At 41.3% G+C, this 25,644-nt stretch overlaps 1 protein-coding gene across 2 annotated transcripts in view; it reads left to right on the top strand.

Annotated features, from left to right (window-relative positions):
- AFG3L2 (AFG3 like matrix AAA peptidase subunit 2) overlaps window positions 1–23,689 on the top strand; it is a 39,174-nt gene extending 15,485 nt beyond the window's left edge. For both annotated transcript variants that reach the window (XM_055324533.1, XM_055324534.1), the window contains 10 exons: window positions 1,407–1,680; window positions 2,918–3,055; window positions 5,426–5,579; window positions 8,242–8,349; window positions 8,448–8,573; window positions 10,719–10,829; window positions 14,011–14,126; window positions 17,216–17,416; window positions 19,331–19,525; window positions 23,036–23,689. In XM_055324533.1, coding sequence (XP_055180508.1) covers window positions 1,407–1,680; window positions 2,918–3,055; window positions 5,426–5,579; window positions 8,242–8,349; window positions 8,448–8,573; window positions 10,719–10,829; window positions 14,011–14,126; window positions 17,216–17,416; window positions 19,331–19,525; window positions 23,036–23,278 — 1,666 coding nt within the window. In that variant the 3' untranslated portion in view covers window positions 23,279–23,689. The remainder of the gene's footprint in view (window positions 1–1,406; window positions 1,681–2,917; window positions 3,056–5,425; window positions 5,580–8,241; window positions 8,350–8,447; window positions 8,574–10,718; window positions 10,830–14,010; window positions 14,127–17,215; window positions 17,417–19,330; window positions 19,526–23,035) is intronic.
- The last annotated feature ends 1,955 nt before the right edge of the window (window positions 23,690–25,644 follow it).

The raw sequence follows: 25,644 nt of genomic DNA, 5'->3' as shown, positions 1-25,644 counted from the left end.
TCTGTCACCAGGTGGCAGGTTACATATGACATTCTCAAACAGGTCTTTCTTGTTTCAGCAAGAATCATTTTAAATTTAAATTTTAAATCATTGGCAATTTACTGGTTTTTGCTTGTTACTGATTTTCTACACGTTTATATTTATCTTTGATTAAGCAATAGATTGAGGTATGAACATTGTTCGGTAGGATTCTAGCATAAAGAGCACCTTTGTGTTAAAAGAGTGGCATTGCCATCTTTTAACCATCATTTACCTTTGTGTTTCAGAGTTTCCCAGGAATTTTAAGGAACTCTTTCTCTCATCAGAACTTGCTGCTTCTCTTAGGGGCTATTTGTCTTTAATAGGACCACTTACAATTCTGAGTCTTTCAAGAAGGGCCTATTGATTTCAAGAGTCACTTGTCTTTGAGTTCTGTGGGGATTATATTGTCTTTGGGTATTCATCCGCATACCTATACCAGGTTAGAGTTCCTTGCAGTCACACCATGCACATTGAGGTATACCTTGGCTATGGGATTACCTGCTCAAGAGCAAAAGTAGAAATAAATCTTAAATTTTCTGAATATGTGAAATAGCAGAAAAACAGATTGCTAAGTGTGCTAATTGAGCTGGTAGTGTTACTTTGTTTTAGACTTTTTTGTATCTCAGTTTGTATAGACCTAAAATGTACCTCAGAGTTTAGATCCAGATAGCTATCAAGGTTGTTTCACATATGCTATGTCCCTCAACCCCTGGGGCTGTCCTATAATCATTTAACTTTGCTGCTAAAACGTTCTGGAAATCTTTGTTGCACCATTCTTTAAACTTTTAGTGTCATTACATATTTTTTCCCCTCCAGAAATAAACCAAAGGTGAAATTTTCACAGTTCTTACTGCCTGCTATAGGAGCATTTAAAATACTGTAAAAGATGAAAACTTAGTAGATCCTGGTTTTTGTTTTTGAGCTAACCCTTCTACAGGTTTTGATCCAAATTACTTAGGGTGAGTTCAGCTAAATTGTATTATATTAAGCATTATAAGTACGTATCCATACTCAGAGTTGTGTTGAAATTATTAAGTCAGGCAAAATGTATCCCCAGGCTTTAAGTCCTATCTGAGCAGTGTCCTTCAGAGCAGGCACAAGTTTTGTATATGTGCTGCTGAAGCGAGCACTGGCACAAGTTTTGAAGGATCGCTGTCCTGGGAGTCAGTCTTTTAAGTCTACACAAGTGATTCATTAGTGATTCAGAGACACTGATACTCTCTGTTCCTCAGATAAAATATTAGAATATTCAGGTTTTATAAAAATAAAGAATCTATACAGTTATATCCTAAGCAATTACCAAAAAGTAGATCTTGTAAAACATTTAAAAAGCCAAAGATTAACAGACTTAAAAACATGTCATTGTTGTGTGTGGTTTCCTTTAGCTCATTTCTCCTGAGCATGTTGCCCACGGTGCTCATCATCGCTTTCTTACTGTATACCATACGGAGAGGGCCTGCTGGTATTGGCCGAACAGGCCGGGGGATGGGTGGACTCTTCAGTGTTGGAGAAACCACTGCCAAGGTCTTGAAGGATGAGATAGATGTGAAGTTCAAAGATGTGGCTGGCTGCGAGGAGGCCAAGCTAGAAATAATGGAATTTGTGAATTTCTTGAAAAACCCAAAGCAATATCAAGACCTAGGAGCAAAAATCCCAAAGGTAAAGTGAACTTTCACAAGATTATTTTCAAACTATTAACCCAAAAATCTTTTGAATTACTTCTTGATCTCTAAAGTTATAATTTTATGAAGTTTGATTACTTATGACAAAGTAGCTGTCTTATTAGTCTCTGTTTTACTCTGGTTTTTTTCAGATCAGTTATCCTATGGGAAATTTTCTACTTGCATATAGTGTGTATATTCCCAAAAAGATTTGTGTTCTTTTCCCTTAGAAGCCTTTCCTGATTTGCCTGTCTTCTCCCTCCAGTCTGATTTAGATAACCCATCTTGGCAACTTTGCACACGAGCATATTGCCCCCTCCTGTCACTCTGAGCAAGTTTGAGCAGACTGTCTGCCTCTCCCTGGCACTCAGATTCATGGCACAGGTTTTGGTGGAGAAGAGACACAAAACTAATTCTAGCCTCCCCGGCCCCGCAGGGCCCCATGCCCATTGCTGGCAATGGGCTGGACTTACCGATCTTTGTACTCCCAGGGCCAGGCTCAATCATTAAGTAAATTAATCCAGAATGCTTACTTATTTTAAAAATCCACTAATAAGGCAGTCCAGGTGACTCAGCGGTTTAGCGCCATCTTCAGCCCAGGGCCTGATCCGGGATCGAGTCCCGCGTCGGGCTCCCTGCATGGAGCCTGCTTCTCCCTCTGCCTGTGTCTCTGCCTCCTTCTCTCTCTCTCTCTCTCTCTCTCTCTCTCTCTCTCTGTCATGAATAAATGAATAAAATCTTTAAAAAAAAATCCACTAATAAAGTTTACTTTAAAGGAATTCCTTATAAAGAAAATCAGCTTTTCCTTGATTTCCATATCCTGCATATAATGGATAAAAAGTCATATTAGATAATTTGCTGTTATTTGGTACCTAAATACCTAAGCATCTCCACAATTTATAGTGTTTGAGCAAGCACATTTTCTCTTTTTAACTATAGTCACAATTGGTCATTAGATTTTTACTTCCATTTGTGAAATTTTAAAGGGAAGAAAATAAAATGTAATTTGGGAATGTAGTGTTGGTGTCTCCTTGAATTATAGAAATAAAAAACAGTCTCTAATACTTTTCTTACTAATATAAGAGTGTTTTGCCATAGTTCAGATGTTTAAGGAACATTTAGTAAGTATCAGTAGAGTTTATAAATAGATTTATATCTCAGAATTACTGATGGATATGTAATTTAATTTTCTGAAATTCTAGTTAAAGGTACTTTTCCTTCTTTTATATCTGAAGGGTGCCATTCTCACTGGTCCTCCAGGCACTGGGAAGACACTGCTAGCTAAGGCCACAGCTGGAGAAGCCAATGTCCCTTTCATCACCGTTAGTGGATCTGAGTTTTTGGAGATGTTTGTTGGTGTGGGTCCAGCTAGAGTAAGTCTTTTGTTATGTTATAATGGCACAGCTCCTGCCTTCTCACCTTGAGGTTCCCCCCATATATGGAGTTGGTAAAGATGGCCCTAGCCCAGACCAGTGCAGTCTATTAATTGGATTGTCCTTTTGTCATTGAGTTGTAAGAGTTCTTTGTAAATTCTATGTATTAAACACTAGTCAGATACATTATTTACAAATAATGTATCCCCTTCTCTGGCTTCCCTTTCCTCTTTCTGGATAGTGAAGCCCAGAAGCATTCAATTTTGATAAAGACCAATGTATCTTTTTTTTTTTTTTTTTTTTTTTTTTTTTTGCTGTTTCTTGGGCTTTGGTATCCTATTTAAGAATAGATCACCAAATCCAAGGTTTTAAGTATTTACACCTATGTTTTCTTCTAAGAGTTTTATAGTTTTAGTTCCTTCATATAGGTTTGTGATCCATTTTGGCATGAGGTAAGGGTCCATCTTCACTCTTTTACATGTGTGTATCCAGTTTTCCCAGCATCATTTGTTAAAAAGATGGTTTTTCCATTGAATGGTCTTGGCACTCTTGACCATAGATATCCTATCTGCCTTTTTACTAGTACTATATCTTGATTACTATTGCTTTGTAGTAAGTTTTGAAATCAGGAAGTGTGAGTATGGATTAATTTTTAAAGCAGCACTTACATTTTTAACTCTTGAATATTTCATTAAATGTTGACTCTTTTTTACCACGGAGGGTAAACTGCTATCACAGTTGCTTTTCCAAACATTAGGATACAACGTATAATCAGTAACTAGGTGTTGTCATGTACTGGCAGCATTTTTTTTTTTTTTTTGTCAACAGCAAGTGTATTAAGATGAGTCTTACCACTGATGGCATCTTAGGTTAAATGAGCTATGATAGAGTAGTGATGCATGAGTCTTGTCAGGCAGCTAGGAGAGTCTGAGGGAGTTAAGTGTTGATGTTGTTGGAGTGTGGAATCTAATACAGGTGGGAGCAATGGGGGGTGACTGAAGGCAGGAGAAGAGCTGTGGGTGATGGTAATGCAGTGAGCCTAATGGGGTGGAGCCCCTAGAGGAGCTTGTTGTCAGAGAGGCTTGAGCACATGAGCAGGCCAGACCCATGGGAGGGGTTCAGAGTAGACTGGGAAGCTCATTGTTTAGGGAAACCTTGGCAGTGCTGGCCATGGCAGAATGGAACAGAAGGCGATTGAAATAGGTGGGTCAGGGACTAATCAACCAGGAAATACTAAGAAAATAATGCCTAGGGGGTACAGAGTGGAGTGGAAGAGTGGGAAATTAGGCCCAGGGAGTACTGCAACAAGGAGGGTAATGTGTCCACTCCATGAACAGAGGTTTTACAGCAGAATTATTTTGGCAATAGTCATGGCATGTGAAGTAGACTTCAACTCCCACTGGCCTGGAAGGAAAGACAAAAACTCTTCCAGGTGAGAGCTTTGCAGAGACAGCCAAATTTGAGTTCAGGCAAATGGGTGAAGTAGGTATTTAGGGAAGAACATGAGAGGGCCCACCCTCTCTGCTGATCACAGATCTGGAGTTCAGAGGGAGAGGCCCTAGAGGGATGTGATTTATCCTAGGGGATATGTTCAGGGCAGTATAGCAATGAAAACCTGGAATTCTAGGCAGGAAAGGGTGACAAGGAGACTTGGACTTTGGCAAGTGAAGAGGGATGTGAGGCATAGGAGATTGTTTCTGGATCTCTTAGAAGGGGCAGGTGATAGGATGAGACTCTGAACTCTTGGCTGGTAGTGAAGTGTGGGGATGTTCACTCCTTTAATCTACTTGAACTAGTGGCCGGAGGGGATATGTTTAATAGGACAGAATGTAGGTGTAGGGGCCTCACACCTGCTCCTGTAGTGGCAGGGTGTCTTATTCACCCTGGGCTATCTGTCTTATTCTCCGTAGTGATCACTATATGGACATGGTGGGTCACTGCCTTTGCTGTGTGTATATGTACTGCCTAGATCTATTAGTCTCTGCTTGTTAACAGCTGCCTTGGGCATGAAATGCAAACCCTGGAATAGTTTGAACTTTTAAACTGAATATAAAGTTTCTAGTTCTACAGTGTTATCTTTTTGTAGGGCAAAAACGTATAGTATTAAGTTGCTATAAAAATAGCAGATAGTGCCTTTGATATATACAGTAAGTTATAATATTTATAGAAATAACATTTGCTCACTTTAAATCAGTTACCCACCAACTTCATTTGCCACCTCTTTGCTTCCTACAATTTTTAAAATATGTACTGTATGCTATAGTATGTAACAAAAAGATTTCCTATTGGATGGAAGCATGATGCTTATTTTAGTAGGAGGAAAATAATAATCACTCATCAAGTGACTTTAGGGGTTATATTTTTATCCAGGTCCGAGACTTATTTGCCCTTGCTCGGAAGAATGCCCCGTGCATCCTCTTCATTGATGAAATAGATGCCGTGGGAAGGAAGAGAGGAAGAGGCAACTTCGGAGGGCAGAGTGAGCAGGAAAACACACTCAATCAGCTGCTTGTGGAAATGGATGGTGAATATTCAAGTCTTGTATTTTAAACTATACTTTCTAATTGTTTTCCATATATCTAAAGTGAGAATTCTTGTGCTAATAAAGAGTACAAATTTTTAAGAAGTATTCTCTAAAACAGCCCTTTTTTAAAGGCTCTTCTGTACCAGTGCAGATAATAGCAAAATATTCTTACCTTGCAACCTGCCATAACTTAATATTGGTGTTAAGGTAGTGTTTGTACCTGGTATTGAAGAAGAGAAAAATTGGTGAAATGATCCACGAAAGAATTATAGTCGTTTTTTGGTTTATTTTATTTTTTTAAAGATTTTGTTTGAGAGAGAGCAAGGGGAAGGGCAGAGAGAATCTCAAGTAGACTCTGAGCTGAGCCCACAGCCCACCATGGGGCTCCATCTCATAACCCTGAGATCATGACCTGAGCTGAAATCAAGAGTCGGATGCTTAACTGACTGAGCCACCCCGGTGCACTAATAGTCTCATTCTTGAAACCATTTATGATTCTCAAGCATGGTAAACCATGCATAACTGAGTGTGAATTTGGCAGAGTTTGAATACTCTACTAAGAGAGTAGCCATCGTTCCACATTAGTCAGCCTTTTTCTTTTGTTAGGAAAGCCAGTTTGTAGGATGTAAGAATGCTTCCTGCTGTAAGATGCATGGATGCTGTTGTGTGCTCAGAGAGCGTGGTACAGTGCTGAGTATTGAATAGCTTTAAATGACGGAGCTGGGCATCATACAGGCACTTCTCAGAGATATTCATGGGTTCGATTCTAGACCACTGCTATAAAGTGAATATCATAATAAAGCAAATGAAATTAATGTTTTGGCTTCCTAGTGCATATAAAAGTTAGGTTTACACTATCTACTAAGTGCAGTATGTGTCTAAAAAAATGTACATGCTTTAATCAAAAAATGCTTTATAGCTGAAAAACACTGGCCATCATCTGAACTTTCAGTGATTTTAATCTTGCTTGTGGAAGGTCTGGCCTCAGTGTTGACAACTGCTTGACTGATCAGGGTGGGGGCTGCTGAAAGCTGGATGGCTGTAGCAATTTTTTAAAAGAAGACAACAGCGAGGGGATCCCTGGGTGGCGCAGCGGTTTGGCGCCTGCCTTTGGCCCAGGGTGCGATCCTGGAGACCCGGGATCGAATCCCACGTCAGGCTCCCGGTGCATGGAGCCTGCTTCTCCCTCTGCCTGTGTTTCTGCCTCTCTCTCTCTCTCCCTGTGTGACTATCATAAAAAAAAAAAAAAAAGACAACAGCGAAGTTTGCCACATTGACTTTCCCTTTCACAATTTCTCTGTAGCATACAATGCTGTGTGATGGCACTTTACCCATAGTAGAACTTCTGTCCAGATTGGAGTTAGTCCTCTCAAACCCTGCTACTGCTTTATCAACTAAGTTTACATAATATTCTAAATACTGCAATTGTTTTTTAAGATTTCATTTATTTGAGAGAGAGAACATCAGGGGGGCAGGAGGAGGAGCAGCAGGAGAAGCAGACTTCTACAGAGCAGAGAGCCCCATGTGGGCTTGATCCCAGGACCCTGGGGTCATGACCTGAGCTGAAGGCAGATGCTTAACCAACTGAGCCCCCAGGAACCCCCTCTCCCATTTTTTTAAAGAGAATTTATTTTTAATCTCTACACCCAGTGTGGGGCTTGAACTCATAACCCCGGTATCAGGAGTCACATGCTTCACCAGCTGAGCCAGCCAGGTGCCCCACTTTATGGTAATTTCAATAGTCTTCACAGCAACTTTACCAGGAATAAATTCCATCTCAAGAAACCACTTTGTTTATTCATCCCTAAGAAGCAGCTCCTCAATCCATTGATGTTTTATCCCAGAGCTCTTTTGGGGCGAGGGTCAAGGCATTGACATTTGAGAAGTGGCCGATAGAACCGAGCAAGTTGAACCTGGCAGAGGTTGGAGGTGGAGTTTGATACCTGTCTTCAGATATTCAGTGGGTTGTTCTGTGACCTAGGAAGGCTAGTTAGACAATTTGCAAATTTAATAGCATTGATTTTATTTATGTGGTTTTGTGTGTGTGTGTGTTTTACAGTTTTTATTTATTTATTTGAGAGAGTGAGTGAGTGTACAAGCTCAAGCTGGAGAAGGGGCAGAGGTAGAGAATCTCAAGCAGACTCCACTGAACACGGGACCGACATAGGGCTCCATCCCATGACCCTGAAATCATGACCTGAGCTGAAATTAGGAGTCAGACGTTCAACCAACTGAGACACCCAGGTGCCACTAATCTCATTGATTTTTAAAACATTTAAAAAATGAGGATGCCTGGGTGTTTTAGTCAGTTGTCTGCCTTTGGCTCAGGTCATGATCTTCAAGTCCTGGGATCAGGCTCCCTGCACATTGAAGAGTCTGCATCTCCCTCTCTCTCTCTGCCCCCTACTCTTGCTCCCTTACACACACACACACACACACTCTCTCTCTCTCTCTCTCTCTCTCTCTCTGTCTCTCTCTCTCTCTCTGTCTCTCTCTCCTCTCTTCCTCCCCCTCCCTCCCTTCCATTTCCCCTCAACCCCCTCCTCAGATAAATAAATAATAAAATCTTTAAAATTTTTTTTAACTAAAATCTTTGGTATTTCTGTTTAGAAAAATGATGCTTAAAGCTTTAAGTCTTGCATTTTTGTTATCATCTCTTTAGGTTTTAACACAACAACAAACGTCGTCATTTTGGCAGGCACCAATCGACCAGATATCCTAGATCCAGCACTAATGCGTCCAGGGCGCTTTGATAGGCAGATCTTTATTGGTGAGATGATCTTCATTTGGTTCAGTCCAGTTCTTTTGAGGAGAGATGTAACTTTTTCACCATGATTTTTTTTTTCCCTTTAAAAATAATTTCTCAAGGACCACCGGACATAAAAGGAAGAGCCTCTATTTTCAAAGTTCACCTCAGACCATTGAAACTGGACAGTGCCCTGGAAAAGGAGAAACTGGCAAGAAAACTTGCATCCTTAACTCCAGGGTTTTCAGGTGAGTAGAACAGAACCTGCTCTCCTGTGTTAGAAGTCCTGTAAGTCATTGATATTTGCCAGGTACCATTTTACTTTTACCTCTCACTCTGGGGCCTTTTCAGGGTATATTTTTACCTTTTTACTGTGGGAAATTTCAAACATATATAGAAGTTGAGAAAATAGTATAATGAACCCCTCTGCGCACCCATCACTTAGCTTCAAGAATAATTATTAATTCATCTAGAACCTAGCTTATATGTTCCAGCCTCTTCCTGCTGCCTCTGGATTACTTGTATGTGGGTTTTGTTTTTGTTTTAAGATTTATTTATTTGAGAAAGAGAGAGAAGCAGGCTCCCCACTGAGCAAGGAGTACTATGCAGGGCTTGCTCCTAGGACCCTGAGATCATGACCTGAGCTGAAATCAAGAGATGGATTCTCAACCGAGTCACCCAGGTGCCCTGTTAAGTTTTTTTTAAACAACTCTAATGAGATAATTTCACATACCATAAAACTCATTGGTGAATTGTAAAGTATATGATTCAGTGGTTTTCAGTGTATTTACAGGGTTACGCTGTAACTGCTGTAGTCTAATTTTAGATAATTTTCATCACCCCAGAAGAATCCATTAGTGCAGCCACTCCCTCTACCCACAGCCTTAGGCAACCCCTCACCTACTTTCTGTTTCTATAGATTTTCTTATTCTGGACATTTCGTATAGAAAGAATTACACAAAATGTGATCTTTTTATGCCTGGCCTCTTTCACTTAGCAGAGTGTTTTCAGAGTTCAGGCGTGTTGCAGAATGTATCAACACTTCATTCCTTTTTCTGGCTGGATAATGTTCCATTATGTGGATAGACCACATTTTCTTTACCTGTCATTTGGGTTATTTCCATCTTTTGGCTGTTAGAGATAATGCTGCTATGAACATCCATGTGTAGATTTTTGTGTGAAATGTACATTTTATTTCTCAGGTTATATACCTAGGAGTAGTGCCACTGAGTCACTTTTTGGGGAACTACCAAACTGTTTTCCAAAGTGGCTATGCCATTATGCATTGTCACAAGAAGAGTTCCAATTTTCCACATTCTTTTTTTTTTTTTTTTTTAAATTTTTATTTATTTATGATAGTCACACACAGAGAGAGAGAGGCAGAGACACAGGCAGAGGGAGAAGCAGGCTCCATGCACCGGAAGCCCGACGTGGGATTCGATCCCGGATCTCCAGGATCGCGCCCTGGGCCAAAGGCAGGCGCTAAACCACTGCGCCACCCAGGGATCCCAATTTTCCACATTCTTGTCAGCACTTGTTATTGCCTATCTTTTTTATTGTGGCCACCCTAGTGGTATTTCATGGTTTTGATTTGCATTTTTCTAATGACTAGTGATGTTGAGTAGCTTTGCAGGTGCCTATTCCAAGAGTGTTGTTGTTTTTTTTTTTTTTCCAAGAGTTTTTAAATGTAAAATGTAAGTCTTTCTTAAAAAGCAACATTTGGAAAGTCTGAGAGGATTATATATGTAAGTGTATGGTTCTAACCAGAAGAAGCTAGGCTTCTTAAATGTCGCAGGGTCCTAACTTTTTTACTTGTTTTTTTATCTTTGGATTTTGGAATTTATAACATTTCAGTATTTGTTTATTGAGTACATACATGTCTTATAGCTTATTTAAGTTACCATATACTTTATCTGAAAAGTGAATTTAAAGAGACTTAGGGATCTGGAAAGCATTTGGCAAGCTTCGTGTATTTAACTTTTGTTATTTAACTGAATGCCCTGAGTTATTTTAATGCTTATGTTTTAATTATAGTTCAGCGTGTTGCTTAATATCCACATCAGTCACTCTCCCAGCAGAGCTTGTAGAACTAGGTTAATTAATGGGCATTTTTAAAGACTGTCTTAGTTGACTGTTATATGAGCCATATTGCCTATAAAGGTAGCTGCCCGTAATTACCTACTACTAATACTTTCATCTTAATTCAAAGGGCAAGGATTGTACTAGGTTATTACTGAATGCTAGAACAGCTTAGGGTTATCATGAATCGAACTAAATTATGTTAGACACTTGTTCAGTCTACTGCTAGTTGAGAAACTGTGTCATACATGATGTGTGACTAATCAGTTCGAGTATATTTGGTGAGTAAGCTGTTTTGTACATTCATTTTGTAGGAGCTGATGTTGCTAATGTCTGTAATGAAGCGGCCCTCATTGCTGCAAGACACCTTTCAGATTCCATAAACCAAAAACACTTTGAACAAGCAATTGAGCGAGTGATTGGTGGTAAGCAAACTGAACATAACTGAAGTGAGAAGGCTGATAAAATGAGTTTTAAGCCATGGGTTTCTCTGTTTTGGCAAGATCTAGAAGCAGAGAAGTCTATTCACCCAGCCCTGGGGCTACCCATGCCCCTGCTGTGTTTCCTCAGTGCTACGAGTCCCCTGTTGCCCTTGCCCAGAGTCTTGTGGAGATGGATACTAGTGGTTTGGGTGAGTCTGAGACAGCACCCCACACCACGCCTCGCTTGCATGGGCAGCAAGCTGCAAGATATCTTCCTCTGAATTATACCAGTCTAGTGTTTTGAAAATGCTCACAACCTTCCTGTTTCCAAAAAATTGTATTGCCTGAGTTAAATGTGCTGTCTTGCTAAGTATAGGTGATGGATAAATAGGTGTAACATCTCTTTAGCCCGGAAATGCTCACCTCACAAGCACAGTCGGGAATACACATAACATGTTTTTCTTGCTTTCTAGGCACTTTATAATTTAATACCCATAAAAAGATAATAAGTAATTTCAGAACTTGTGCATTCAAAGAAAGAAAGGACTCTGTAGTCAGGCAGGGCTCTACAAAAGAGGCAGGATTTAAACCAGGTTCAGTTGAAAGAGGAGGTTGGTATTAGAGTGGCAGGAACAGAAGGTGGTTTGGTTACACCCTATGTCTTAGGGAAAGTAAACCAGTCAGAGTCGAATTTCCTTTGGGAAGTAAGGCAAAGCTAGAAATAATTGTTTTTTAAGTCTACATTTTAGAAAGCCTTGAATGTTAAGCTCTAGGGCTTTTTAAACTGTTGTACTGTGGCTGGTATTGAAGTAACGTGGAATTTTTCCTGAGCTGTTGAGTAGCATGATAATCAGTGGTATTTTATTTTTAAAAAGATTTTGTTTACTTAGTACAAGTGGGAGGGAGGAGCAGGCTCCCCACTGAGCAGAGAGCCTGATGTGAGGCTTGATGCCAGGACTTGGGATCATGACCTGAGCCGAAGGCAGACACTTAACCGACTGAGCCACCCAGGTGGCCCAATCAGTGATATTTTAATAAAAGGAATCTGACTTTGAAGAAGAGGGAAGCATCTGAAGGCAGAGAACCTTGTAATCATTAATATGAGATACTGGGTTTTAGCATAAGTAGTTCCAGTGGTGATAGGCAAAAATAGGACAGCCTTATAGACCATGGGAAGAATGGGGTGCTTCCAAAGGCAGCTGGTTTGGCTGATAAGATGTGCAGAATTTGAGGCGGGGCAGGCTGTCCACCTGGAACTCTGCAGCAGCAAGGTGCCACAGGCTCTGGTTCCCATGGTGTGGAGGTGGGTGAGAGGGCTCAGAGGGAAGGGCCCACACAGTAAACACTGCCTGCATTTGGTAGCAGAGAGGAAAAGAGTGAGCCAGCAGAGTGCCACAGGCCCAGAAGGTGCAGCAGCAAGACAAGAAATAGATGCCATTAAAGGAAACCCAGGAGGTTGCAAGAGATGAGAGACAAGGGCAAAGTTACGTTTATAAAGCCCTTGTCAGCAGAATCAAGTGATATAGGACATGGATGGAGGAGGAAGACTTTAGATTTGGCAACGGGATTGTTTTTGGTGACTTCTGACATGACAGTTGCAATTAAGTAGATAATACAAAGCCAGATTAATGGAGATTTCAATGAGGATCTAGAGGCTAGTATGACGATGTATTTAACCTGGGTTAGGGGCTACATAAATAACCACTGAGTGAATGAAGAGACTACTTATTCTAGAAATTTGTTACTGAAAGGAGAAAAATCTAAGTTTAGAGTTGTAAGTGGAGTTAAAACAATTCACTGTAGAGGGAGGTGAAAGCTGTGTGTCTGTACCCTTTAGGTGGGGGAAGAGCCAGTTCTCAGTGTGAAAGAGGTCAGAGTGGCAGGGCCAGTAGGGGCCCTCTGAGGTCCATAATTACCTGCTCACAGCTCAGCTACTGGAAACCAGTCAGGAGCACTTGTTCTGTAGTAAGCTTACTGGGAAAATGAAAAATTCCAGGGATAAACCGGCGGAGGGGGGCAGGGTCCTTGTTGTCTCACATAAGCAAGAACTGCTTATTGCTTGTAACTCACTTTTTTTTTTTTTTTAAGATTTTATTTATTTATTCATGAGAGACACAGAGAGAGAGGCAGAGACACAGGCAGAGGGAGAAGCAGGCTCCATGCAGGGAACCCGATGTGGGACTCGATCCTGGGTCTCCAGGATCACACCCTGGGCCAAAGGCAGCGCTAAACCGCTGAGCCACCAGGGCTGCCCTATAATTCACTTTCTTAAATCTCCGCCCTTGCAGCTCTGTTATCACTGTCTTGGATTATGTCTTTGGGAACATAACATTCCTTTTTTAATCTTTCAGGCTCATTATTAATATGTTGTCATTTGAGAAATTCAGATGCCTTACCTTGAAAACTTAATGACTTGTCACAGTGTGATGATCTGTATCAGTACAAACTTTGTAGTTCGTTTCTGTGGTACAAAGATGTGAAGGAGGTTTAGTATCCTCCTAGATCCAGGCTACAGAAAACTTGTACTTGGATGAGGGGTCCCCCAGCTGTGTAGTCAACACATAGGCCCCACACAAGGTGGTCTGTTGGTTTAGTTTTCTCATGTCTGCCTCACTGCTGGCTTTTGGAACCCCCAGGGCCAGTTGATTAGTATGCCGGGTGCTGCAGCATTGGCCTAGCTGACTCGCTGACTGGGTACTTTCAGATCTTTAGCTAGCTCCATTCTTCCTCTCATTTGCCTTCCATCAGGAATAGACTGCCTGTTGTCTATGTACCAGACTGCCTCTTTGTTTACCCAGCACTTGATTATTCCAAGTACCTGTGTCAAACAGGAGATCATTCCAGACCTCTTTGCTTTCTCTGACTTTTATGTTTTAAATTGACCTACGTGCCAAATTTTATTTTGCATTTCTGGTTCCCAAAACAAGATATATGGCTTAAAAGAGTGGGTGAGTTAGGGGAAAAGTGGGTGTAGGGGTAGTGAATACATTTTGCAAGTAGCTGGGGTATTTTGGAGTTGGTTCTTTGCTTTTACTCTTACCTTGGTTGGGAATTTCTGGATTATCATAGGCAGCTTAGTCTATAAGTCACATTTTAGATAAGGTAGTGTGTAGATTGTATAACTGTCTTTTTACGTCAGTGCCACTGAGGCAGTGGTTTTGGTTTTCTGTTATTATTTTGTCAGGGTTAGAGAAAAAAACCCAGGTTCTGCAGCCCGAGGAGAAGAAGACCGTGGCATACCATGAGGCAGGGCATGCAGTTGCCGGGTGGTATCTGGAACATGCAGACCCACTCTTGAAGGTAAAGCAGTTTCTGTCAAACAGTGAGTAGGCCAACTGATCGTATGAGCAATTATTTGAGGGAGAAAATTGTATTCCCATGGAGGATAGATATATAAAATTGACTGTGATGTCTGGTAATGATGGTGAGATGAAGAGCTTATGCAGAGAAGTTACAAAGTTTGGAAAGAAAACTATTTAAGGGGACTGACCACTGTCCAAAGCAGATGAATACTGGAGGAGAATTTTCTTTTGAAAAGCAGTTGCTACAAGTGGGTTGGAATTGGGAGTCCATGGCTTTCTTGCCTGAGGGTTTTTTCCACGGCCACAGTGGTGGAAAAGCTGGTCTCATATTGAGGCAGCAGAGGAGAGAATTTAGGATTTTGAAGGACATTGGAAATTTAACAGAATCCTGGAAGGAAGAAGGCTACAGAGGAGTGAGACCCAAGTCCCAGTAGAAACTGCCCAGCTCCCGGCTGACCACTACACTATGCCTGCACAGAGAGACCCCAGAGAGCCTGGCAAGAAAGAAAGCAGGACCAAAGGGAAATCTGAAAGATGGGTGCAGCAAGTGAGATTGTTAAATTTTTGCTTTTTCAACTGGGTGTGGTCCCCAAACTGGTGCAGCACACACAACAGGAAGGATCAGTCTGACTTGCGGTGTCAGGGGACCACTGGCAGTGGAGGGGAATACCCTGAAGCAAGGGAACCACAGAGAAGAGAACATTGAAGTGTATGTAAAACATCCTAGACAGGGGTGCCTGGTTGGCTCAACTGGTAGAGTGTACCACTCTTGTTGACCTTGGGGTCATGAGTTCAGGTTCCGTGTTAGGGTAGAGCTTACTTAAAAATATACATATACATACATACATAATACATATATACATACCCAACCAAACACCCTAGATAATCTACAGAGAAGCCACTAGAACCGATAAGTGAAATAAGCAAGGTTACAGAATTCAGGATCAGTATACAAAGATTGGTTGTATTTCTGTATATTAGCAATAAACAATTGGAAAATTAAATTTTAAAAACTCAATTTTATTTACAACAGCATCCAAAAACATGAAATATATAGGGATACATTTCTTGAAGTACTTGTAGGATCTGTATACTGAATGAAACAAGACCTAAATAAAAACAGAAATATGCCTTGTCCCTGAAATGTTATGATCACCGAGATTTCTGTGAAGTTTCAGCACAATCTCTGTTGTAAATATAGCAGACTTTCTTTGTAGAAATTGATAAGCAGATTTAAAGTTTGTATGAAAATACAGGTCAACTAGAACAGCCAAAACAAGTTTGAAGGGGGTTATACCCCCAATTTTAAGACTTTGTATATAGCTACAGTAATGAAGACTAATATTGTGAAAGGAACTAAACAGATCAATGGGATGGAATAGAGCCCAGAAGTAGGCGCTCACACGTAATTGATTAATTGATTTTTAACAGAGGTGCCAAAGTAATTCAAGGTGAGGAGGATTGTCTTGCAACAAATAGATCTGGCAACTCAGTGTTCATTGGGGGGAAAAGCTAACACTGGCTCTCAAATTGTATGTAAAAAATTAATTTGAAATAGATTGTAAAAGCTAAAACAAGAACGTTTAGAGGAAAACATAGGTCAAAATCTTTGTAACCTTCGGTAGGCTATAAAATATTTTAGTACACAAAAAACATGAACCACAGAAGAAAAAGTTGATAAATGGGATATCATCAAAATTGAAGATGTTTTTGTCTTTGAAAGACACTGTCAAGGAAATCAAAGGCAAACCACATAGTCTGAAAAAACTTGCAGTATATATATGACAAAGGACTTATATCTAGAATATATATATAAAAAAAAAAAAACTCTTAAAACTTGAAAATAAGCAACCCGGTGAAATCATGGGCAAAACATCTGAAGGTATACAAATGGATATTAAGTACATGAAGATACTCAATTTCATTAGTCATCAGGAAAGTGCAAATTAAACCACAATAAAATACCACAGCATAACCATTGAAATGGTTAAAGTTAAAAAGTCTGTCCTAAGTATTGGTGAATTGTCACTCTAGCTGGAGCTCTCATCCTTTGCTGTTGGGAATGTGAAATAGTGTAACCATTTTTGTAACCATTTTGAAAAACAGTTTGGCAGTTTCTTATAAAGGTAAACAAATGCTTCCATACAACCAAACAATCTCACTTCTATATAATCACCCAAGAGAAATAAAAACATGTCTACACTGCTAGATTCATAATAGCAGTAAACTGGAGACAACCCTGATGCTATGCACCAGTAAAAATGAATGAACTATTAATACATATAGCAGTGTGGGTGAATCGCAGAAAGAGTTAAGAGAGCAGACACAAAGTACATACTATATGATTCCATTTATATGGAGTTCCAGAAATTGTGACTAATCCATAGGGACTGGTAGTGTATGTCTAGCTGCCTGGAGCTGGAAGGTGGGGAGGTTAAAGGAGGGGAGATAAGACTCACTGGAAAAGGGATACAAAAGAACTTTGCAGGACAAAGAAAAGACTTTCTATCCTTGTGGTAGGAGGTTGTGTTTGTCAAAACTCATGGGATTGTTCAATTGAAAATGGGTGTATTTTTACTGAATATAAGCAGTGCCTCAATAAAGTTGGTTTTTTAAAATTTTAAGGAATTTATTCAGTGGCAAAAAGCACTAGGAAAGAAAATGAAGGCTCCTGAGCATCTAGGTCTGCCTTTCCCTTCGTCCTGTGAAGGAGGATGTGGCTGGAGCTCGTGAAGTTGAATGGCATCTAGGCCATGTTTGATCAGGAGTCCTCACCAGCTGTGCTTTTATCAAGACTGAATGATCTCAATTGTGTTTTATAAAAGGATGAGAAATACTTTCTAGAACCCTAAGGTAAAGTTATTCTAAAAGAAAATACTAAGTTAAAAAAAAGAAAATACTAAGTTATTCTAAGAGAAAATACCCCCTGAACAGTCAACTCCTGCTAGATCTCCTCTTGCCAAGGCTGGAGGGTTGCCTAGCTGTTGTGCTTATTTTTCATCGGCGAGCTTATCTATGTATAGGTAAACATTAGGGTCACCATTTGGTGGTGGAATCCTCAATGTTTTATATGTTTTCTACTTGCAGGTCTCCATCATCCCGCGAGGCAAAGGACTAGGTTATGCTCAGTATTTACCCAAAGAACAATACCTGTACACCAAAGAGCAACTCTTGGACAGGATGTGCATGACTCTGGGTGGCCGGGTGTCGGAAGAAATCTTCTTTGGAAGAATTACAACTGGCGCTCAAGATGACTTGAGAAAAGTAACTCAAAGTGCATATGCTCAAGTAAGTATAGAAATGGAGTGTTTTTCTTCCTTGCTTTCTCAATTTGCACGAGTAATGGATATTTGTGGTTGGCTCTAAAAGAGTACTGTTGTGTTTAACTGGCTTATGCTTTTCAGGTAAGAATTCTTAAAAGAAATCTTTTTTTTTTTTTTCTTGGTAGAATAGTATTTAAAGTTTACAGATTTCTCGACTATCTGAAAGTAGAGCATTCCTGTGAATCCTTTTGGAAGTTGAAATGGCTCAAAGCAAAGAAGCACTGTTCATTTACATGGAAAAATTTGTGAATGTTCCCAATTCCCAAAAATAACCTGTGGTAGACTTCTACCTTAGATCACATCTTGCTAATGGAGCCTGGCAGTGCCAGTCACTGCTTGGGTTGTGTGCTGCCTCTGCTCTCTTCAGAATAAATGCTGAGTGCTCTTTTCACCTTTTTTCATAGAAGGGAAGGTCCACTTTCAATTTCTTGTGTTAAGAAAAAGCAGGTACTACTGTAGGTCTTTCATAAAAGCAAAGTGGTGTAGCACAAACTTTCAAAAGGCAAGGGATATCTGTAATACTGAGAGTCTGTAAAGCATGTATGCAGAATTTAAAAGTTCCATCATAAGCCTGTGTGATCCCATGGTGCAACACTGCCTGTACTCTGGCCTGTCCCTACGAGCATCCCTTCTTGACCCCCTCCCTCCCTGCTGGACCAGCCACTCTCCTGACTGGTTACTGTCCTGCACAGACTTTGGGTATCTCTGGTGCATACATCCCCAAACAGTATAGGTTTGCTGTCTGGGCACCTCATGTAAATGACTTTCTTTGGGAACTCCTGTTACCCATATGTCAGCTCTTCTCCTGGTCTGTCACTTTTTCAAGTCTGAATTTTTAATTTTTAAATGACTTTTTTTCTTTTTTTTTTTTTTTTAACAATTACCTTCTGTTTCTCAGGGCATTATTTGTTGTGGTTGCATGCTCTTGGGTTCTTTGTAGCTTAATGTTCATTTTTAAAATAGCATTTTCTTTTATATGTAACTTTTTCCTTAAGGTTTTTTTATTCTTACGTTGTTCTTTTATTTTTCTTTCATTTTCCTGATTTCCTTTAGCTTTTTTGAAGTAGTAGGTTACAGGCTCCATCTTTTTATAGATGTCTTCCCATCGCACTGTCATCATCTAGGAAGATGTTATTCTGTTCCTTACTTTTTTCTTATAATTACTTCTTAGACATTTTTCTATTACCCATTTTACATGAAATGTGCTTTCCTGACCTCTTAAGAGAGAGGAGGTTAAGACAGCTTTTTTAGTTTTATAGCTTTAGAATTCCCTTTTCTGTTGTTTCCATGAAGATTTTAAAAACATGGCTTTCTGAGTTCTCTTGGCTCTGTTCCTGCTTCTCGCTTTCATCTGGGCCCTCTCTTGTCAGTTTGGATTTTACTTCCAGAAACTTCTGAATGTGGGGCTTTGTTAGTATTGGGGGCTCATAAGGTCCAGGCTAGAGGCTGTGGGTTCAGGAACAGGAAAATGGCAAAACTCCCTTCCAGGGTCACTTGTTCTCAGGTTGGCACTCTGACCTATTCAGGAAGAGCCTGGAAGGCTTGAGTTTTATCCTCTTGGGTCTCTCAGGTTCTTCCTGCTTCTCTACTTTCCCTCGTGCAGGGAAAAGTGTCTTGCAGGTCTCACAGATGTTGTCCATGGGCTTCGTGTCTTGTATCCCTAGTCCAGTTTAAAATACTATCTCCTTTGCTACCCCTGTCTATACAGAGCACCTTGTCTAAGCCAATCCAAGGCTGCCAGGTACGTTTTGCCTGGTTAAAGAGTAGTATTACAGCGAAGCATGCAGAGTTAATGCCATTATAAAGACTTCCTGCCATTTTATAAGGCGGCCTGTCCGCAAAACCAGATGCCCACCACTAATCATATATTCTTTTTCAGATTGTTCAGTTTGGCATGAATGAAAAGGTCGGGCAAATCTCCTTTGATCTCCCACGTCAGGGCGATATGGTTTTAGAGAAGCCTTACAGTGAAGCCACCGCCAGACTGATAGATGATGAAGTACGAATACTTATTAATGATGCTTATAAAAGAACAGTGGCTCTCCTCACAGAGAAGAAAGCTGATGTGGAGAAGGTAGGTGCCAGTTGTATCAGTAATTCTCTACATGGTTAAAGTGACGGATTGACTATTTGGGTTGGTTTGTAGACCTTAGCATTCCCTGTAACTGGCTAACTCTTGGATTCCTTTCTTCTTTCTGATTCTGTGTGTGCTCTGTCTCTGTGAGGAGGTAGGAGTGCAGTAGTGAACAAAAGTAGGACACAGCCCCGGCCCTTGTGGCTTTTAGCAACGTGAGTGCAGGATTAATTGAATCTGCTAATAACCACAAAATACACAATCGAGTCAGCCCTCCTCCCTACCCTGTGTTTTACTTGTTTGTACTCCTCAGGAAGGAGTACAGTGGACTGACAGTAATTTACCATTGTTTTTTTTTTTTTTTTTTTACCTGGAATAACGAGGTAGTGATGAAAGGGCAAATAAAAGCTAGCCCAACTAGATTGGGAATTGGCACATGAAAATTACCTTTGGCTTAATTATGAGGTTTTGCGAATAAACACGCTCTATGTTTTCTCCATATGATAGCACCTTCCAAAGGGAGAGTTTCCTTCTGAATTCAGTGGATTTTTTGCATCCAGTAAACTCTTTAATTATGAGGGATTGACACAGATAAAAGAATAGTCCAAGATACACCATTCCATCAGTAAGGCAATCCAAAAGCATCCATGCTGTCTCTTCACAAAAGTGCCCCAGTGCAGGTGGAGCGAGCTGGTGTCCGGCACACTGCAAAGCATGCACAGAAGCTCTGAGGAAGGAAGATCAGAGTGGTCGGGGAAGGCTTTGTATAGAAGATAGAACTTAGATTTTATGTAGAAGGATAGTCAAGTTACAGTGAACATGGAGAGGAGGGGAGCAGATGGCAGCGTGGAGGGACCTTCAGTACCCAAGTTCTCAATAGCTAGCTAGAAAGTTTAGATACACCGTTTTAGAAATAAGATTGACCTTCTCAAGAGTGTTGAAATGGTGACGTTCATCATTTGAAGGGGAGTATGGCAGCAGTGTGCCAGCCCAGGGGAGTGGCAGAGACTGCTCAGAGGCTGCTGCAGGTCTCACATTCCTGACATGGTGCTAGGGCTGGCAGTGGAAGTAGGGCAAAGGCAGATCTGAGAAACCAAGATTTATTGGTTAAATGCATAGACTGAACGAGAAGAAAGCCCTTGAGATGACTCCTGGTGGCAAACATGGCGGGGGCTGGGGGTGGAGGGAATCATTCTTGAACCCAAGAGAACATGGGCATTGGACATTTGCAGTGAAATTTGGACAGGAGGTCCAGGCTGGAGATCAGATCTGTTGGTGGTCCATCTCATAGCCAGTTGTGGAAGACAGTGGAGGAGCTCACTCAGGACCCTGGCTGCAGGAGAACAGTGTGCATGTGCAGATTCAAGAGGAGGATGCCACGTGCACACCACAGATGCCAGACAGGTCCAGGGAGTCTCACACAGTTATCTGTCCTTCTGCATGTACAATGCACATACTGCTAGTGGTAACAAAAGCATGTTTGGGAAAGGGAAATTGGTTCAGTGGAGTGAGGATCTTGAGATACTGCAGACTTCTGAAGTACCATCTGGCCCATTCGAGAAAATTAAATCTGTGAGGAGTAATGTTGAGTCAGCCAGGAGATACAGAGCCATCAAGAGGAGAGGTGGCTGGAGGCTTTGCTGGTAGGACTAGTGTCCTCCATTCTGGGCCTCTGTTTACTCTCTGGGGACAAGATAATACGTAAGGGTTAAGCTTTAGGAGAATAAGGGTAACTGGCTAGCTTCACCCATTGTCTCCTGTGTACCAGGCACTGCCTAGATGCATGAACTTCTGTCCAACTCCCTGCAGCCTCAGGAGTTTGATATGTTACCTTCCATTTTACAGAAGAAACCAGTACACGGAGGGGTTAAGTCCCTTTACTTAAGGTCATGCAGTTGGTAAGCAGCAAGACCAGGGTATGGGCCCAGTGTCTGCAGAGTCCTTGCCGTTAACCTCAGACCAAGCCTGTGCTTTTGCATGTGGCTGCTCCTAATTGAAGGGTGCCTTAAGCACACTGGGTTTTAAAGATGTATGAAATAAAGAATGTAAAATATCTCTATTATTTATATCGTTATATGCTAAAATGTACATGTATACAGTACATGATACTATGTTTGGGGACACCTGGATGGCTCAGTCGGTTTAGTGTCCATCTCTTGATTTTGGCTCAGGTCATGATCTCTGAGGGTCATGAGATTGAACACCACATCGGGCTCCATGGGAGGTCTCCTTCACATTCTCTCTCCTTCTTCCTCTGCCCCTCCCTTCACTTTCTCACACTCTCTCTCTAAAATAAAGAAATAAAATCTTTTTTAAAAATGATGCTGCATTTGGTGTATTGGGTTAAATAAAATACATTATTGCACTGTAAGTGGTTACCCACAACTGTGTAAAATAGGCAAATTGAGAAGTAATAGTGGTTTAAGAAGAAAACCTGGTTACGTTTTTAAGTTCTTCTCTCTTAGAAATATACACAAAAATATATATGGATAAAAATATGACAGTTGAGATTTTCTTCAGAGTAATCTAGGGAGTAGATGACTCTAAGTTGAGGACTCTCAATAGTGCCCACATGGGGATTTGTTAGTCATTTTCTGCTTTTGTGCATATTTGCAGTTTTCCATAATAAGGCTTTTAAAAATTGATAAAACAGAATAAAATTGCTTGATTATTTGGCATCTCTTAAAAACATGCCATCTGGTTTAAAGTACAGATAAGTCAAATTTCTAAGTAGGGAGTTACCTCAGGAACTAATGAATCTATTTTGTGAAGTCAGTTGATAACTTTTACCCTGCTTTGCTGTCTTTGTGTGATGGTCTGATGCTCTAATAACCACGCCCCTGCTCCCCTGACACCCTCCCTCACCTCCATACACATAGGTGGTCAGGTGTCCCTTTCCTGGTGTCCTGTTAAGATGTATACTGTCAAATTTGTGGTTCAAGCATAGAAATGACTAGAACTTCAAGATACATGTTTTCATATAAACCTTCCTGGCTTCCTTTTGTATCTCTGCCCTTATGTGTCTGTTTTTTTCCAACTAACTTTTTAAATGTTCTGCTTACCCTATTTCTACCCTTTCTCCCAACTTGCACTTGCAGCCACTTTTATAACTTTGTCACGTTTCCTTCCAGAACTTTTTTTATATAAGCACATAGAAAGATATATATTTCTCTCCTTTTAAAGGCAAATATAGTATACCATACAGGATGTATGCTTTTCTCACTGAATATGTCTCTCCAAGATGTTTATAGAACAGATTCTTCATTACAGGTGCATAATTGTTCATTGTGTCAATGTATTGAAATGTAGTTAGCCCCGCCCTTACTGGTAGACATTTGGTTTTTCCAACAGTTTGTATATTTTACTCTAAAATCCTGCGACTTGTCTATATCTTTCTCAGTAGGCTTAAATCCTGTTTTGGAATGGGGTTAGCTATAAATTTAAAAATCATTAGCTTTGCAAAGACTTTTGCTGAGTAATTGCATTTAATGGGAATTGTTCATGTTCCAGGTTGCTCTTCTGTTATTAGAAAAAGAAGTATTAGATAAGAATGATATGGTTGAACTTTTGGGCCCCAGACCGTTTGTGGAAAAATCTACCTATGAAGAATTTGTAGAAGGCACTGGCAGCTTGGATGAGGATACTTCACTTCCAGAGGGCCTGAAGGACTGGAACAAAGAACGGGAAAAGGACAAAGAGGAGCCCCAGGATGAAAAAGTGGCCAACCAGATTCAAGATGGGAGACCGTTTTAGTTCGTGGTTTTGTGGTCAACTCTGGCTTTCTCAGAGGAATAAGGCCACTGGGAAGTTGATCATAACCATCTGCTGACCGGGTTGAGATGGTGGGAAGAGGAGTCCTTAGTCCTTAGCCTCTGAAGTCACAGCCTGGGTGCAGGGTGACTTTCTGAAGGCCCAGGAGAATGTGTCCCCGAGCCCATCAGGCTCTCAGACAGTGGCTGGGAGCAAGGAGAGGGCACCCAGCACTGCTCCCTCCACTATCCGTGGTGCCAGCTGATGTGTGACGGGGATCGACCATGTGTGGAGGCTTGCCAGTGTGGGAGAGGTGTATTTTTCTCTTTCCATCACCCACGCTTCATTCCTGTTTCCCTTCAGAGTTTCCCTCTGTGGATGAGCTGTGAAATTAAATTGGAGTCCTGATAAGAATATTTTGACTTAATACTTTAAAGATTGAATCCAGATCACATGTTGCTGTTTTAATGGAATGGTTTTCTACGGAGAGCTATAACATATCTAAAAATATGAATGTATTATGTAAATATGGCTTCTTTACATCAAAAATAAAGTGTACTGTACTTTTTTCCTTCTGAATTCAACAAAGGGTCGCAGTTTTATGCTTGGGGTCTTTTCTTTTAGAAAGCATTATGGAAAGGAATTAAGTATTCTAACTGTGGAGAGAAGAATCCTTCAAAAGCCAGTCCTACTGGTTCTTACCAGCACCCGCAAAAGGCTTGGTAACTTCTAGAATTGTACATTCTGGAATGATGAACTCTGGATATAAAGAACGTTGATAGGAAGTCAGTACAAGAATCTGTGACAATGGCATCAGTTTACATCCACACTAGGCTGGTGGTGACAAGATGTGGTCCTAGCATCTGGGTCTGGAAGACCTTGTGGGACCACGGCAGGTCTGGCAGGCTGTCTCAATCCATCACATGGATCTCAGTTATTTCAGCTTGCCTTGTGTGTTGATACAGTTAAGTATGTTGTGGGAACAACACAGACTTCAGACATAGATTCAGGTGGCATCCCTGGAACAGACAGTACTGGACAGACCGGGAGGGAGGTGTTATGGGGAGACTGCTGTGGCCCAGGAGCACTCCTCCAGGTGGCCCAGAGGTGCTGAGCTCTAGCTCACTGGACTACAGAACCATCTGTGAGGACACCGGTAACTCAGTGTGACGGGCATGGGGCCCTCCTCAGTTTCTGCTGTAGTCTCCACTGCTCAGTGCAGTGACCTACAGCTGTAACAGATCTACTGCCTCCCTTCCTCACAGGATGCTGTGGGAGGTGGTTCAGGGAAGAATTGTGTGAAGGCTGTATGATTCACTTGGCCATCAGGGTGTTCAGTGTTCTGTTCTCCACACAGACAATGAAGAGACTACTTCCTTGTACCACTGCAAGGAGAGGTGCCAGCATGTGCGGAGCTCTGATGGGCCTTGGCTGTGAGGCCTGTGTAGTTGAATGAAGTGGATGGTGCCAAACATGGGTCAGGTTTGATGCAGTAAAAAAAGGGACCAAGCTGTACATGAGATGGTCAGATGGTAACTCACCTGCATTCCTAGTTCAAGCTTGTGGAGTCCTGGGAAGGCAATGGCCTGGAATAGCTACCACAGCCATCCGCGGGGTTCCTGGTCTGCACCCGGAAGCCCACAGCACTGTGGTGAACATTGTTCACGTTGGCTCTTGCACGGAGCCTGACTCACACTGGGTGCTCACAGCACTTGTCCTTTCTCTCTTCCAAGGTCAGTCAAACCTGGCATACTTCCAGGTTGGATGTCGATGGTAAGATACTTACTTTTACTGTAGTTGCACCAAGTGTAGTTCCCCATTGTTGGGGATCCACTCGAAGATTTCTGTGGAAATAGAGCCTGTGCTCACCGCAGTTCAAGTCACGCTGCCATGTTTAGTGATTCCCTCTCTGTCTGCCCAAGTTTGGGGTTCAGCACAGCATAGATAATTACTTGGTGTAAGCCATGGAATCACTGAGCTCAGGCCTTCTGTCAGGTGGGGGAGCTCGGTTACCCTGTGTGATGACCCCAGATGGAAATGGTTCCAAATGACAGTCATTTCTTTCTCAATCCTTGTCCAACAAAGGTCAGAGGGGGCTGTGCTCTGCAGTCACTGGGACCCAGATGGGGGAAGCCATCAGAGAGAGGCAGAGTTGAAGGTCAAGTACTAGCCTTTAGAGACTTGGCACCTGGAAGTGACATTCTTTTGGCCAAAGTCATGTTCACAGCTAACTTCAAAGGAGCAGAAGGGAGAAATAAACCAGCAACACTGGTGAACAGCCGTGTGTGCTAATTACTAGTAGGACTAACCTGGTCATGTCCTGTGGAGTTTGACTTTATAAGACCTCTTACGGAGGTTGTGGCAAGTTA

This window comes from Nyctereutes procyonoides, unplaced genomic scaffold, assembly GCF_905146905.1.
Source record: "Nyctereutes procyonoides isolate TBG_1078 unplaced genomic scaffold, NYPRO_anot_genome, whole genome shotgun sequence".
NCBI lineage: Eukaryota > Metazoa > Chordata > Mammalia > Carnivora > Canidae > Nyctereutes > Nyctereutes procyonoides.
The sequence above is the reverse complement of the archived record's forward strand: the minus strand, read 5'-3'. Positions and strand labels throughout refer to the sequence as shown.